Source organism: Glandiceps talaboti, chromosome 6, assembly GCF_964340395.1.
Source record: "Glandiceps talaboti chromosome 6, keGlaTala1.1, whole genome shotgun sequence".
Classification (NCBI taxonomy): Eukaryota; Metazoa; Hemichordata; class Enteropneusta; family Spengelidae; genus Glandiceps; species Glandiceps talaboti.
Window position 1 is genome coordinate 16,450,592 of NC_135554.1, and position 13,554 is coordinate 16,464,145.

A 13,554-nucleotide genomic window follows, 5' to 3' on the forward strand; every position below is an offset into this window, starting at 1 on the left:
ACAGTCTTGACCATTTCAGTTTCCATTCAGTCATGTCGAGGGTAACGGTGGGATGTATTGGTATGGCCAACTGGGTAGTTCCCTCTACACCTAAACCTGTGTGCAGAACATGGGCGTCTGCTCCGAATGAACCACTTATCCACATGGCCACTCTGCAAGAAAGTATATACGTATGTATTCCATGAATAATAAACAAACATATAAGACAGAAAACACGCGTAATAATGAAGAGTTAAGTCACATGATCGTGCAAGTCTAGAAAGTATCAATGGTGATGGGTAATAATGAGTTAAATTGGTGCGAAAAGAGAAACTTGGCGCGTTTCAGCTTAAGTTAACTGTTCGTAAATAAAGATTTCCGACTTTTGTCAATGGCATGACGAAATATTACAAATAAAAGTATCCAGTATTGCAATGTATGAATGTTGGGAAATCTTAGGGCCAATGCATACCCACAATGAAGATCTTCGACAGTGGTATGTTAGGTCCTAACCCCCCCCCCCTCCCCTTCAACCTTCAACTGAACCAAAATATATCGTACTGTTCTTAAAACACGAGAATTATCTAAATAACTATCAGTACAAACAGTAATATAACCTCACACGACATATTTCATCGCTGTAAACCATATGCCTCGAGCTCTGAATTGAAAACGTACTCGTCCAGAGGTTGCGCCAGCAGAAATATGTGATCTGGTTTGCGAGAATATGACAGTTATGCATTTCGACTTGTGAGTTTGTCTTTTCAGTGTTATTTATCAGAATGAAAGTCACACATATTTCAAACTACTTGATAACATAGCGTGATATTGTTCTTATTCTAGTTTTGTGTTATTGTGTGAATTGATAGTCGGCTTAAATCTTCATGCCAAGTTTTGGCAATTGAACTATAAATTGTAACATGATTTGGTTTCTTCATTCTGTTCATTTATACACTACTTACTTTGGTGTAGATTTAAATGTTCCTTCGATGGTACGGATTTTACTGAAGCTTTTCTCGGCCCACCATTTTGGATCCCATTTCATCTGTGCATCAATATCAGCAGAAATCATAGCAGTTGAAGTAAAGTTCCACGTTACAGGAATTCCCATCTCGGTCATGACTCTAGTGGCGCCTTCACCGACCAAGAAAGACTTCTCGAATTTAGTTGTCATGGTTTCACTGAGTTTTCTCTCGATTTCCTCAAAGCCACCCCAACCTGTTGAAGAGCAGAGATAACAGACAAATATTATTATATGAAGTGACGTGAATTGTCCATGATGATTTTCACCGACTGGGTTATTGATTAATTGATTGATCAATAACATTAGTTTTATATTGATTACTGATTGGCCAATTATAGTCTGGTCAGTAAATCGCTATATCAACGTCCTACAGGTTTGATATATATTACATTTGACACGCTGGTGGATTGTTGATTAGTTATTTATTTAGTTAGTTGGTTAGTTAGTTGATTAGTTGATTGATTGATTGATTGATTGATTGATTGATTGATTGATTTATTGATTGATTGATTGATTGATTGATTGATTGATTGATTGATTGATTGATTGATTGATTATTGATCGCACTGATTCATAGACAGAACAAATGGTTAGTTATACACACTTATCCGTCAATCATTATCGGATTATCAAATTTTGAAAATTTGTTGATGCCTCTGATAAAAAATAGATATAAAGGAAAACTGATATTCGTGCTTACGAGTCAAAAGTTCAGTAATTGTACTGGCGTCCAGTGAAAACATTCTCCATTCATTTCCAAAGACTTTCGTGTAGAATGAGATCCATGGTTTCTCAGGTTTCCTGGCTTTAACACCCAACTATACATAGGAATAAAAATAATTAAATAGCCATCAGACTTCAGAATTTTGTATTATTAAAAAACTGGGCCAATCAACGCGTTGTGGAGATCTTCCTTATCCCACTACACTAGTCGTTGGCCATCCCTACACTGTCGGAGGGGAACAACGGGAAGAGATATCTAGCTATAGACGATAACAGGGATGAACTATTTTCAAGGAACTTGCTTGAGTGTTTACTCATTCAAATAATAATGCCCTTTCTTTTCTCCCAGGCTCACTGTCTGTTGATGACTATGCGATCTTACAGTACGTGTTGGTAAGTGACTACATTAACGTATACATATAGAATATTTCAAATTTTCTAAGGCATGTTTTCATAACATTACATACGTTGTCATTATTAGCATATATCTATTCTGAAGAAGACTATCTTTCTAATTTATGTATGAGTAGCGCACTGGGTTTAAGTTGGGAAAATGGTTTACAGAAAACCATCGAATTCATAGTACTTTATTTTTAAAAAGCTGTTGATGAACCTTCAGTATATATTTGGTAATAATTGCAGAATCAAAGATCTTACGAGACGAACACTGTAACTTGAATCAACTTACTGTACTTGCGATTCCTGCAATTCCTTCCAGGTCTTTCTTTCCTTGTTTCTTCACCTTGTCAGTAGCTGTGATGGGTTTACGGCCTATCAACATATCGAAAAAATTCGACATGCCTTCTTGTCTAAATCCTGCCTCGAACCAATCGACGTGTTTGTCCTTCCACATGAAGCTCCAACTTGCAGCAGCCCCACGTGGTATAAGTGATGGATGGCCAATCATCGCAAAGTTGAACAAGCTACCCCATTCGGCGTTATCTGCAACGAGGGGAAAAAACAGACAAAAAAGAGACTGAAACCCGTTTTTCTTTTTTAACCTAAAAAGCTCGATATTATAAGATATAGACACAACTCTATATAAGGTATGATAGTCATGTGTCTAGAACGAATGCTAAAAATAACAACATATGAAAATACCGCAACTGATTTTTGTTAACATTCAATCAACGCACCCGCCCCAATCGTCGGGCGACTCACACTTGGGTCACACGGGATCGGATTTGACCCTTGACCCTTTTCTGTATCTCACCTGTTTTCCAGTCTTTCATCCATGCCCTTGACATATGCCATCCAGTATGGTGTTGCTTGGTCAAACGAAGAGCCAGCTTAGCATGTTCAACCCTGTATGTGAAAATAAGATTAACAGTTGAAGCAAATCTGACATGATACAAAAAGCTACTAAACAGAAACTCGCCTTTAAATTTAAGAGAAGAAAAAAAACCGAGTTGCATTACCAGTAATAAAGATTGTTTTGATGCCATATTTCAGAAAGATAGTCTTGCATATACATTTACACATATCTAGCGTATTTGATTACTCACTGTTTTCTCCACATCGGATGATGTAATTGTGAAAGACTGTGGAGAGTAGACCAGACGAACGAAGCAACGTGTTGATTTGGTTCATGTCGTAGCATTCTGCCGAGTTGGAGGAAGGATGACTGGGATGGATTCACTGCCAGGAACATAAGGAAAGCTGGTATACGGATTTCTGCATGGCCCTTTGTGTCATGGATTATTGGCACAAGTACAACGGCAACCTAAAATCGCAAAAAGTAACGAGATAATCAGAAGCAATCTTGTGGACAATATATACATTTCTATACATTTGACGATACGAGTATTTTTTGATTGACAATTGAGTGAGTTGTCGTCCTCTGGGAGTTTGTAACATTTAGCACAATTGAAATACCCAGTTTCTCTTCAACTTAACTAGTGGACTGTGCAACATCTTACCATCAAGTTTCTTTCTTAAAATAACAAGTGATTTTCGAAATATACAATGAATGCCATCGAAACATGGTATGAGCAAAATTTGAAAACGACTAAAACTATTGTTATGATTTAGATTCTTATGTTGCTAAACATTCACGAGATGGGATGTTCCAATGTAATGTCAGTACCACATACCTTGTCAGGAAATGCTTTTGCCATTTTACGCAGTGAGAATAGTGCTTGTGCACGCAGGGCCATTGGAATCTCTTCGGTTCTTGCTAGTTTCACTAGATTGTCAAGTGTCTCAGGCAAACCAGCATTACCAAGGGCCTTTAGAAATACGTGTTGCTCTTCAAATGTTTTGCCTGATGCAATTCCGTCCAATAGAATCTGACGATAGGTTAAAAAAAATGTCACGTGTCATGTTACTTTTTATACGTATATAGCGATCTGTATATATTTTATGTATATGAGTTTGCATGCACCCTTGCAATGACAGAGTGACGAATAACGGAATAAAAACACCGCATCTTGGTATATTTTTAAACAACCAAACATAATTTCTGGGAAACCGGATCACACGAACGTCGCATTTGGATGCAGTGACCCAATCGCTTCCATCGTTGTCATGGTAAAATGTGGATGTTAATGAAATACGAAATAGTAGTATATATGTGCAATATTTGATAGAGACTCTTGTCTGAGACTCATTGACTAAGGGACACACTTACCTTTTTGTAAGTTGATCTTTGATGATCAGTACACATATCACTTGTAATACACAGTTTGTGAACCCAGTTACCGAAAGTCAGCCAACAAGTGGACCAAACCCATGGTTGGCTAATCATGGTTTCAGACTTGCAGAGATTCTGTAAATGAAAGACAGACATGTGATCTTAGTATAATAAAAAAAATAATTGGACACGTGGTTTGTAGAATCAAAACTATAACTACTGTAAGTAAAACAGGCAGGGTGAATGAATGGATGGATGGATGGATGGATGGATGAATGGATGAACCGGATTTGTGTTCTTTGGTTAACATCGTAACTCCTCGTAAATATTCACTGATTAAAATTGTTTCTGATGTGCTGCACGAACACCCAACTGTCCAACCATCACAAATTTAAAGAGATATGTACACACAAACACAAACACAAACACAAACACAAACACAAACACAAACACAAACACAAACACAAACACACACATAAATATATATATACGACTCTCTCTCTTTCTCTCTCTCTCCTCTCATTAGTGTATCTTACCATTAGTTTGTCAACAGTGTCTTGTTTCACTGGGTTTCTGAATGCCATAGTAGTTAAAATTTGATTGGCTCTCTCTCCCTCAATCCATTTTGTTTCAATCCAATCAAATAAGATCTTCATAGCCTCTTCTGTACCGATGTGAGGGACGGCATCCAGAATTATTCTCCTGAATTAGAAAGCAAAATCAGTATTCCCTTGTAATATAGCTCATACAAGTTTGGGGTTGGAGACTTGTTGACAATACAATTATAAAAGACATTGCGAAATATTATCAGTTTTCAATCTTTTTGCGACCGTAGTTGATCAGGAAGTATAATTTCTCCTATCATAGTAAAATATTAAGGAGAGAGATTTATTCAATTATGGATGGTCATGTGACTCTACCTCGGGACACAGTGAATGGTCAGGTGTAGTAAATTTGGATAAATGTGCCCGAGTAAATATCACTATTCGTTTTCAATAAATATGTTTACGGTTAACTCTATTTCTCTTGGTATTCAAAATATTAAAAAAAAAAAACTATATTACCATCGTCGTTCCTGATCTTCAGTTGCCACGTCTGATTTGACGGCAAATGCAGTTAAGACTTTCTTGATTTCTTCTCCATTCAGTTCTCTGAGTTTTTTAATCAATAACATGAAGTTGACTGGTGTTTCTGTGTCAATAGAGTCGGTCCTGAATCCATCGGTGATTCCAGTGACAATGGTTTCAATTTCATCCACCTTCCACTGAAAATATAGAATATATATTTGTTATATGCATTTAACATTGGGGCACATAGGAGCGCATTGTTTATTCTTGTTTCTCTTATCTAAAGGCTAAATATAACAACGTTTAACTTGAATATATTTCCCCTAACTCTATGAAAAGAACACCTTTTAGTATAGAGCGCAAGCTTATGATAATACATTATGCAGTAGCATGATTTGTGTGATATTGTCCTTAGGAAAAGAAAAAAAACCCCAGCAATAATACGTGCCCATGTATTGGGGCATTGATGAAGAAGTGGAGATAGGTGGAAACGAATGTATATGGAGGACTGGTGGCTGCGAGTTGTATGTCCACTTATTGATATTATAGAAGGGGGAAATCAGGTCGTTATCTTCTGTTGAGGAGATATGGAAACCATCTATTGTTTCAGTCATGTAATTCTGAACAATAAAGCTACCTTAAAAAGACGTTCTATTTGTCGAAATCCGATGAAATGTATTTGTGTCTGATGAGTTTTCCGTCCCTGCTGACTTTACAGTTTTAACTAGTTTTATTGTTTTGCTCTATTTGCTTGACTCCACCAAAGTCAATTATCAAATTACCTGGTCTACTTTGGTAGTAACTGGTGTTGGCCATTCTCCCCATGATCGCTCATACTTCAGACCACTCATTCGTTTTTCCATTACGGCAGGTACGTCAATTATTGCACGGGGGCGTCCAGCACTGGTTAACCAAAGAGATTGGCTAATGGGAGAAAAAAACCTGTACGTTAAAACTATATGTCTTGTCGTGTGTTTACTCTTGACTATGGAAACACTCGCAGCGACGCCCATCATTATTATATATAGGAAATATATTTATGGAAGAATAATACGTTTTTACAAATATTGCATTTATTTGTGACATACATATACAGATACGTATGTTGAAAGTCAAATAAAAGATATCTGTTTACACTCACTTGACGAAGGTTATTGGCAACACTGTGGTTGGTGTGTTGACGTCGACAGGCATTGATGTCCATGGTAGTGGCATATGTTGTCCTTCAGACCATGCACTTTCAAGCAAGAATTCTTCACGGTTACCATGTACGACTAGTTTTGTTAGACTAGTCGATTTCAGGAATGAGTCTTTTTCTTGCAGTGTTTCCGAGGGTGTTGAAGGTTGGATTTCCCAGACAGGTTCTGCGAGACATTTCTGTAAGTTCTTAGTTTTCCACATCACCCATTTTTCTTTCATTGAAATGTTTGAGTCGATGTCTTCACTTTCCTTTGGGCTAACCACGTAGATAGTTTCACACTCCCCAGCTACTCCTTTCTGCAGTAGACATGAAAAGCAAATCAATCAATCAATCAATAAATCAATCAATCAATCAATCAATCAATCAATCAATCAACCAACCAACCAACCAACCAACCAACCAACCAACCAACCAACCAACCAACCAACCAACCAACCAACCAACCATCCAACCAACCAACCAACCAACCAACCAACCAACCAACCAACCAATCAACCAACCAACCAATCAAGCAATCGGTTTGAAATGTGACGACAAAATTTGTGGTTAGGTTTTTTTTATTGCATTAACTAATTTACCTCGATTATCTTGAATCCTTTAGGATCTGTAGGCGTCAAAAGACTCGGTGATAAGTTATGTTGGGCTGTGATAAATTCTTGTCTCCAGGTGATTTGAAACATGTTAAGAATGCCTCTCTTGATATTAATAGAGGGAAGTGGCTCCCAGGTATCTGTTTCGAAATCTAGGATCTGAAATACAAAATATTGTATATCTTCATATGTATATCATTGGTATCTTAAGAAGATTGAAAATTTCTTTGTAAAAATAGACGATAAATGCACAAGAAAAATCGGAAAGAGAACGAAAAACATCGAGAGAGCATATCGCAACATAAAGTGATGTTAGCTGTGAAATACTGATAGTATATGAACAGAGGTGTGCATCAAATATCAAATAATTGTATATAGATAAAACAGAAGTGAATAAGAAAATATTTCCAGTTAAAGACTATTCACATCCTCTGGTTTGGCTAAACCAATTTGCAAAGTTGTTCTTTTTACACTTTCGCCCTGAAAGTATGGCACACTCCAACCGTTGATGGCACTCGTTACAGAATTGAAACGTAGAGCGCCACCAATGGTCAAAGAGTGAACATACATATCACTGTAAACACGACTTGGCGCATGGGGGAAACTTGTACAAACAACACCTTGAATGTTTGAAATCATTTAACATGTTCTTACCTCTCCCCACCTGTAGACAAAACGGACTGGTTTCTTAAGTTCGGTGAGGAAACCATCAATCTCTGGACCAGTTACCTTTGACCACCATTCCAATGGCAGCTGTAGTTTAGGATCGTCAATCTTTTCAAGGATCTTGAACAGATCGATATCATCCAACTGGCATTTTGAGAAAAGAGGAAAGAATATATAGCAATTACTTGTCTGTTTTTCAACGAATACCATTAGTTTTTTTTGTTTTTTTTTAAAGATAAGTGTGTTTGGTAATTTGTTGCTCATGGTAAAATGGGGCATGGACAAACGTCAATAAATATATGGTGAATCACTCTTTTCAGATTCTTAGACTGAAAACATTGAATTCATTTCACCAAAACTGAATATTTTTAAAGGAGACTTTACTGTACACGCACGCACACACACACACACACACACACACACACACACACACACACACACACACACACACACACATACATACATACATACATACATACATACATACATACATACATACATACATACATACATACATACATACATACAGACTTTGGTAGAATGCACGAAACGGTATATTTTTTGATAATACGCATAAAATTAAGCTCCAACGTTAACCATCTTAAACCTATGAACTCCTGATTTTCATATCCTGTCAGAAGGTCCATTTTATCGTTTCATCCAATGACCTACCTTCATCAAGACTTTATTTTCTTCCAGTTGAAATTGGAATATGGCATTGGCTGTTATTTTAATTCCTGCCGAGTCCTTAAATTGTTCAGGTATCCCTGTGAGTAACTGACCTTCATATCGGTAGACGTACTCTTTACCAGGCTTAAAAACTGATCAAAATAAACAATAATTACTTTGATGCCGTATGAGACTATAACATATTTTTTCGATTGAATATCGATGACAGTTATAGGCAGTGTAATCGACAAAACAAAATGGGAGCGGGGAACAATGGACAAAATTGTGTCTAGATTCAATTACCGTGCTCTTGTCAAGATCACATAGAGATCTTTATACAACAGAATTATGATTTAAACACGATACCGATGATATTAATAGCATCATTACCAAATTCGAACAAACACTTGTCGTTGAGGGCGCACGATGCGTAGAATTCAGACTGTATTACATTGCTTGTTGTCTGCTGCCAATGGTGTCTTTTGAAAAGTGGTTGTTTACTTCAGTCTAGTGGAATTATTTCCAATATGGCGTCGGTCACAATGCTCATTGACATAAAATAAATCATGTTTATGTACATATCGAAAATACAAGTATGTAATTAGAAAAAAACTTACCAGTTTCGGTTATTTCAGCCTCTGGTCGTTTTATATGGAATAAAAGAAGAAAAATATGTGATCAGTTTCGAAAAGAATTTCTAAGACGTAAGTAGCAAAGTCCCTACATACGCCATACTTCAAGTTCATCGTTTTGCTGAAGTTTCCATCTCTCATTGGGGGATTTTTCTTTACCCATTTGACCATTGTTTTCTACGGGACATATTCCTTGGCATAATGTAGCAAATATAATGATATACTAAATGGACATGTATACTGAAATCATGATCAGAGTTCATTAACTTCTGAAAATTGCCTTAGAAAGCTTAAACAAAATCCAAAATTTAAGTATGGGGTGGGGTGAGGGTTGGGGGTTGCAATAAGCTATAAATTTTGTGACTATTCAAGAATCAAAGAGTAAGACAAATATTTTTTTTGGAAGCTTTGTTGAGATGGACTGAACACATTTTTGAAATTTAGATTATTCCTTCCAATTTGAATGGAGAAATTTTCTTTCTCGATTACGAAAATATTGTGAAGTTATATTGTCACCAAGAAAAACTGGTAACGCATGGAACTAAAAACTCCCATTCCTAATAAAGCTGTTTGATATTAAATAAATGTATATTTGCGATTTTATGTCGGAGATTTGTTTTAACATGTTCAACCTCGAAACGATATCGAATCTAAGATGTGGAAGATGGCGACTCGTCTGCAAACCTCTGACTCTATTGGCCTATATGTTTGTACACGTCTGTAGGTAGTGAGGGTCAATGCATCAAATACTGTAGTTCGGGGAAAACCCAACCCCTTCTCCATAGTTTCTTAATATACTACAACTTACATCATGGAAGTGCGTGCTGAATCTTGTGTTACCCAATTGTAAAATGTAAGACCACTTGATAACAAATTTTTGACAGTGTGAAATGTTTCACATTAGACAGGTAAGAGGAACAATAAACGAAGTTCGATATGAAATGACAAGAACTTGTATAAATGAACTTGTAAACATATCTAAAAAACTCGTATGCAATGTATACTCACGGGTGAAGTACAGGCAAAGGAACAGAACCGCTGACTTCCACATGACGGTGACGATACACGTCGACTGTATATGGAACTGGGTGTATATGGTGAACGACGCTGGAGAATGGTGAAGAGTAGTCCCCACACAGCCAAATTTATACCGTACTTTTAGTTGATTTTTAACTCGAAGAAAAACAAATTTGTTCAATTTTCCGAGGACATCGTGATTGTCTTGAGCATTGAGATGACGATTGGCTGTTGAACTAAGCTGATGATGATGACGTCAGGACAATACCTCATCGTGTCATGTTTTTATGGTATTATTCATCATTGTTTACGTCTGATTGTTTAAAAATTTTGAAATCAAGGAAAGCGACTCTTCGACGCAGACGACACTAAGAGTTTAAATGTTACAACTAGTGATATAGTGGGAGGAAAAAAATTCTCAGTTCTCCCTCCCCTTCCATCTTTTTAAAGGATGGTGTGCCTGTGGCCACTGGCCAAAAATGAATTTGGCTGATGTATATAAATGCCCCTAAAGACATTGTACAGAAAATAATACCATTGCCTGTAATTTCAAGGACGGAGCAGTGTGTTGCATCTGAATAGAGACAACGATTCAAGAGAAAACATAAAATAACTTAACTTTAATGTAAGTTGACTAACTTTGCAATCGTCCATGATCCAAGGATAAAAAAAACACCTTTCAAAATATATATACTTATTAAGAATCGGCGATCCCTGTCTGATGATGAATAGGGTGTTCATAGGGTGTTCATGAATTATTGTTTCTGTCGTGAGACTACCAGATAAGATGAAAGGTGGCGAAAGGTATAGGAGGTGGGTTTCTTTTTACAGTTATTAAAAGTTGTAAGAATTGTACACACACTTTTAATTATCCATTTCATTTCGTTTCATGGAATAGAGTCTAACATTACAATGCATGGAAATCTATTAGTGGCTGTCTAATTGAAATTTATGTATGTATGTATGTATGTATGTATGTATGTATGTATGTATGTATGTATGTATGTATGTATGTATGTATGTATGTATGTATGTATGTATGTATGTACGTACGGATGGATGGATGGATGGATGGATGTGTCTGTGTGTCTGTCTCTGTGTTAAATGTATGGAAATTCTGTCACATAGAAACCTTTTCTAAGTATTTAGAGGAGATATTAGTGTCTATATCCATGATAGAAACTGTAATCGACAGAAACTGTAATCGACCTCCTCTTAACCCTAACGACACACAGTGTACATTATCTTTGGGCCAAGGTTTATAAAAAAAAAAGAATGGTAAAAAATATTATAGTTGGCTGTACTCCGTTCCATACTTTCATTTAACCGCTGGTTGACAGATCATCAAACAAGCAAGGAGATCTTTGGTGTTTACGCATGTAACGTATCTCCAAAATATTTGAAATCATTTATTTTCAGGGTAATTGTTTAGTTCTATATACATCTCTAAGTGTCTTCGTTTGAGCTGCGATCCATCTAGATTTAGATAGCCTACCTAGGTAAATGGCACTAAACTCTCCGACCTGGACAGTCGGCCTACCTAACTTAGTGGTACAAAATATTACGTCCCTGAATCCGACATATCTCCCTACACTTTATATTTATATAGTTGATATTGTGATCGGGGATTATCCAAAGAAACCCAACATCTTGTAATATAGCGCGTAGAATAGATAACATGAACTGGCAATTGACCTCCAAAAAGTAACTATCGATGATATCGAAATACTGGGCATATATCAATGTAATGTATGCTTCTAAAATCAAATAAAAATAAGATCTTTTCTCATTTGTTCTTTGTGCATGTTTAGGGGTCAGGGATCTGCTAGTCTCGAGATGGTCGTTCTCTATAGTGCATCTAAATATTAAATACGATAAATGTATCGCTAAACGTTTTATCTCCAGCTGACTATCTGATATAGTGTTAGTTGTAATTACATGTAATATGTAAACAGAGACTATATATCATAACCTAAGGTCACCAAACAAGACCAATATTGCTATCACAAGTCTCAAATTGATGCAAATCTTTAAGAGTGTCATGACCCCGGGGGGGGCTACTCCCCTTATTTGAGTATATATATATGTGCCGCCCTTTGGGGTGTGTTTTCTATCCTTTTTGTTTAAAATGGGGCTGTTTTTTTTCGAGCTGAAGAGTCTAAACTGGGGTCCACTTTGCATTATTTGTTATTTGGCTTAGTCTAAAATATATTCCAACGTCCTTTACCAAATCATAACTGTCATTAATTGCTCCAAAATTTTGCCTCCTAAGGAAAATTTAAAACTTTCTTTTAGAAACCTGCCAGTGTAATGATCTAAATGGGATATGGATTTTTGGTCATAGTGGGTCTAAAATGGGTCCTGGGATATCCAGCACTGGCTACACACCCCTACCAGAGCTGGCCACTAGTACCGCCCCGGGGGCCACACACCCTTACCAGAGCTGGCCACTAGTACCGTCCCCGGGGGCCACACACCCCTACCAGAGCTGGCCACTAGTACCGCCCCCGGGGTCGTGACTTTGCTGTATAACATGTTAAAACTTGTCCTGCTACGGAATAATACCTTGACTTTCTTGTTCCTAAAGAAATACGCATTTTCAGCGATCACGTGCGCTATATTGTATCCCACCACCACCGCCGGCGATGCCGCCACCACCACCACCACCACCACCACCACCACCACCACCACCACCACCACCACCACCAGCATCACCAATCCAATCGTATCGAAGACCTGAAGATAGTATTTTTTATTAGAATTCATATCTTGTGTACAAGATCCATCCAAGGATACCGACCACTTACAGCCTTTCTCACTGAACTGTTATACCTTCAAACATGACCAAATCACAATACAATGGTACTGACCACTTACAACATTTCGCACTGAACTGTTACAACTTTTGTACATTGCCCAATCAAATTTTTCTTCATTGTTGCGCAAAGCAGTTTTGGTGAAATAACTTTCTGTGGTCCCCAAACATAAAGAATACAACCGAGATAGAACTCATCGTTGCCTTCGTTCCCAATCCTACAGGCTATTATCCACGACTCAGTGCTACGATTAGTACTTTAAAGCCGACGATACAGTATAAGTATTATTACTATGGTTTTTATTTATTTTTTTTAAAGATGTGACATTTTTATCCTAGACGTGGTATAAATACTACGAGACACCAAACATGGAAATATTATACCAAACTGGGTGTGGGCATTCATATTTCTACCCTAAATTTAAAAACACCAGACGATGTCTCGTCATCAGTGCAGACGCAAGGTTATTTTACCCAGACTACCGCGTTGGCGATTACGACTGTCTAGTTCAAGCTATCACTGTCAATCTCCTTGCTTC

The 13,554-nt window shown here is 37.2% G+C and overlaps 1 protein-coding gene across 1 annotated transcript in view; it reads right to left on the bottom strand.

The window, feature by feature from the left end:
* The window catches only part of LOC144436907 (vitellogenin-6-like), a 14,908-nt gene extending 5,562 nt beyond the window's left edge, over positions 1-9,346 (bottom strand). The window contains exons 1-16 of the mRNA XM_078125769.1: positions 9,280-9,346; positions 8,555-8,703; positions 7,871-8,026; positions 7,205-7,375; positions 6,567-6,922; positions 6,208-6,349; positions 5,423-5,622; positions 4,895-5,060; positions 4,356-4,493; positions 3,820-4,014; positions 3,232-3,449; positions 2,940-3,031; positions 2,415-2,668; positions 1,704-1,821; positions 942-1,197; positions 1-152 (exon numbers count right to left, since the gene is read on the bottom strand). The exon at positions 1-152 is cut by the window's left edge and continues 164 nt beyond it. Of these exons, the coding sequence (XP_077981895.1) occupies positions 1-152; positions 942-1,197; positions 1,704-1,821; positions 2,415-2,668; positions 2,940-3,031; positions 3,232-3,449; positions 3,820-4,014; positions 4,356-4,493; positions 4,895-5,060; positions 5,423-5,622; positions 6,208-6,349; positions 6,567-6,922; positions 7,205-7,375; positions 7,871-8,026; positions 8,555-8,703; positions 9,280-9,346 (2,830 nt within the window). The remainder of the gene's footprint in view (positions 153-941; positions 1,198-1,703; positions 1,822-2,414; positions 2,669-2,939; positions 3,032-3,231; positions 3,450-3,819; positions 4,015-4,355; positions 4,494-4,894; positions 5,061-5,422; positions 5,623-6,207; positions 6,350-6,566; positions 6,923-7,204; positions 7,376-7,870; positions 8,027-8,554; positions 8,704-9,279) is intronic.
* Positions 9,347-13,554: the final 4,208 nt, after the last annotated feature.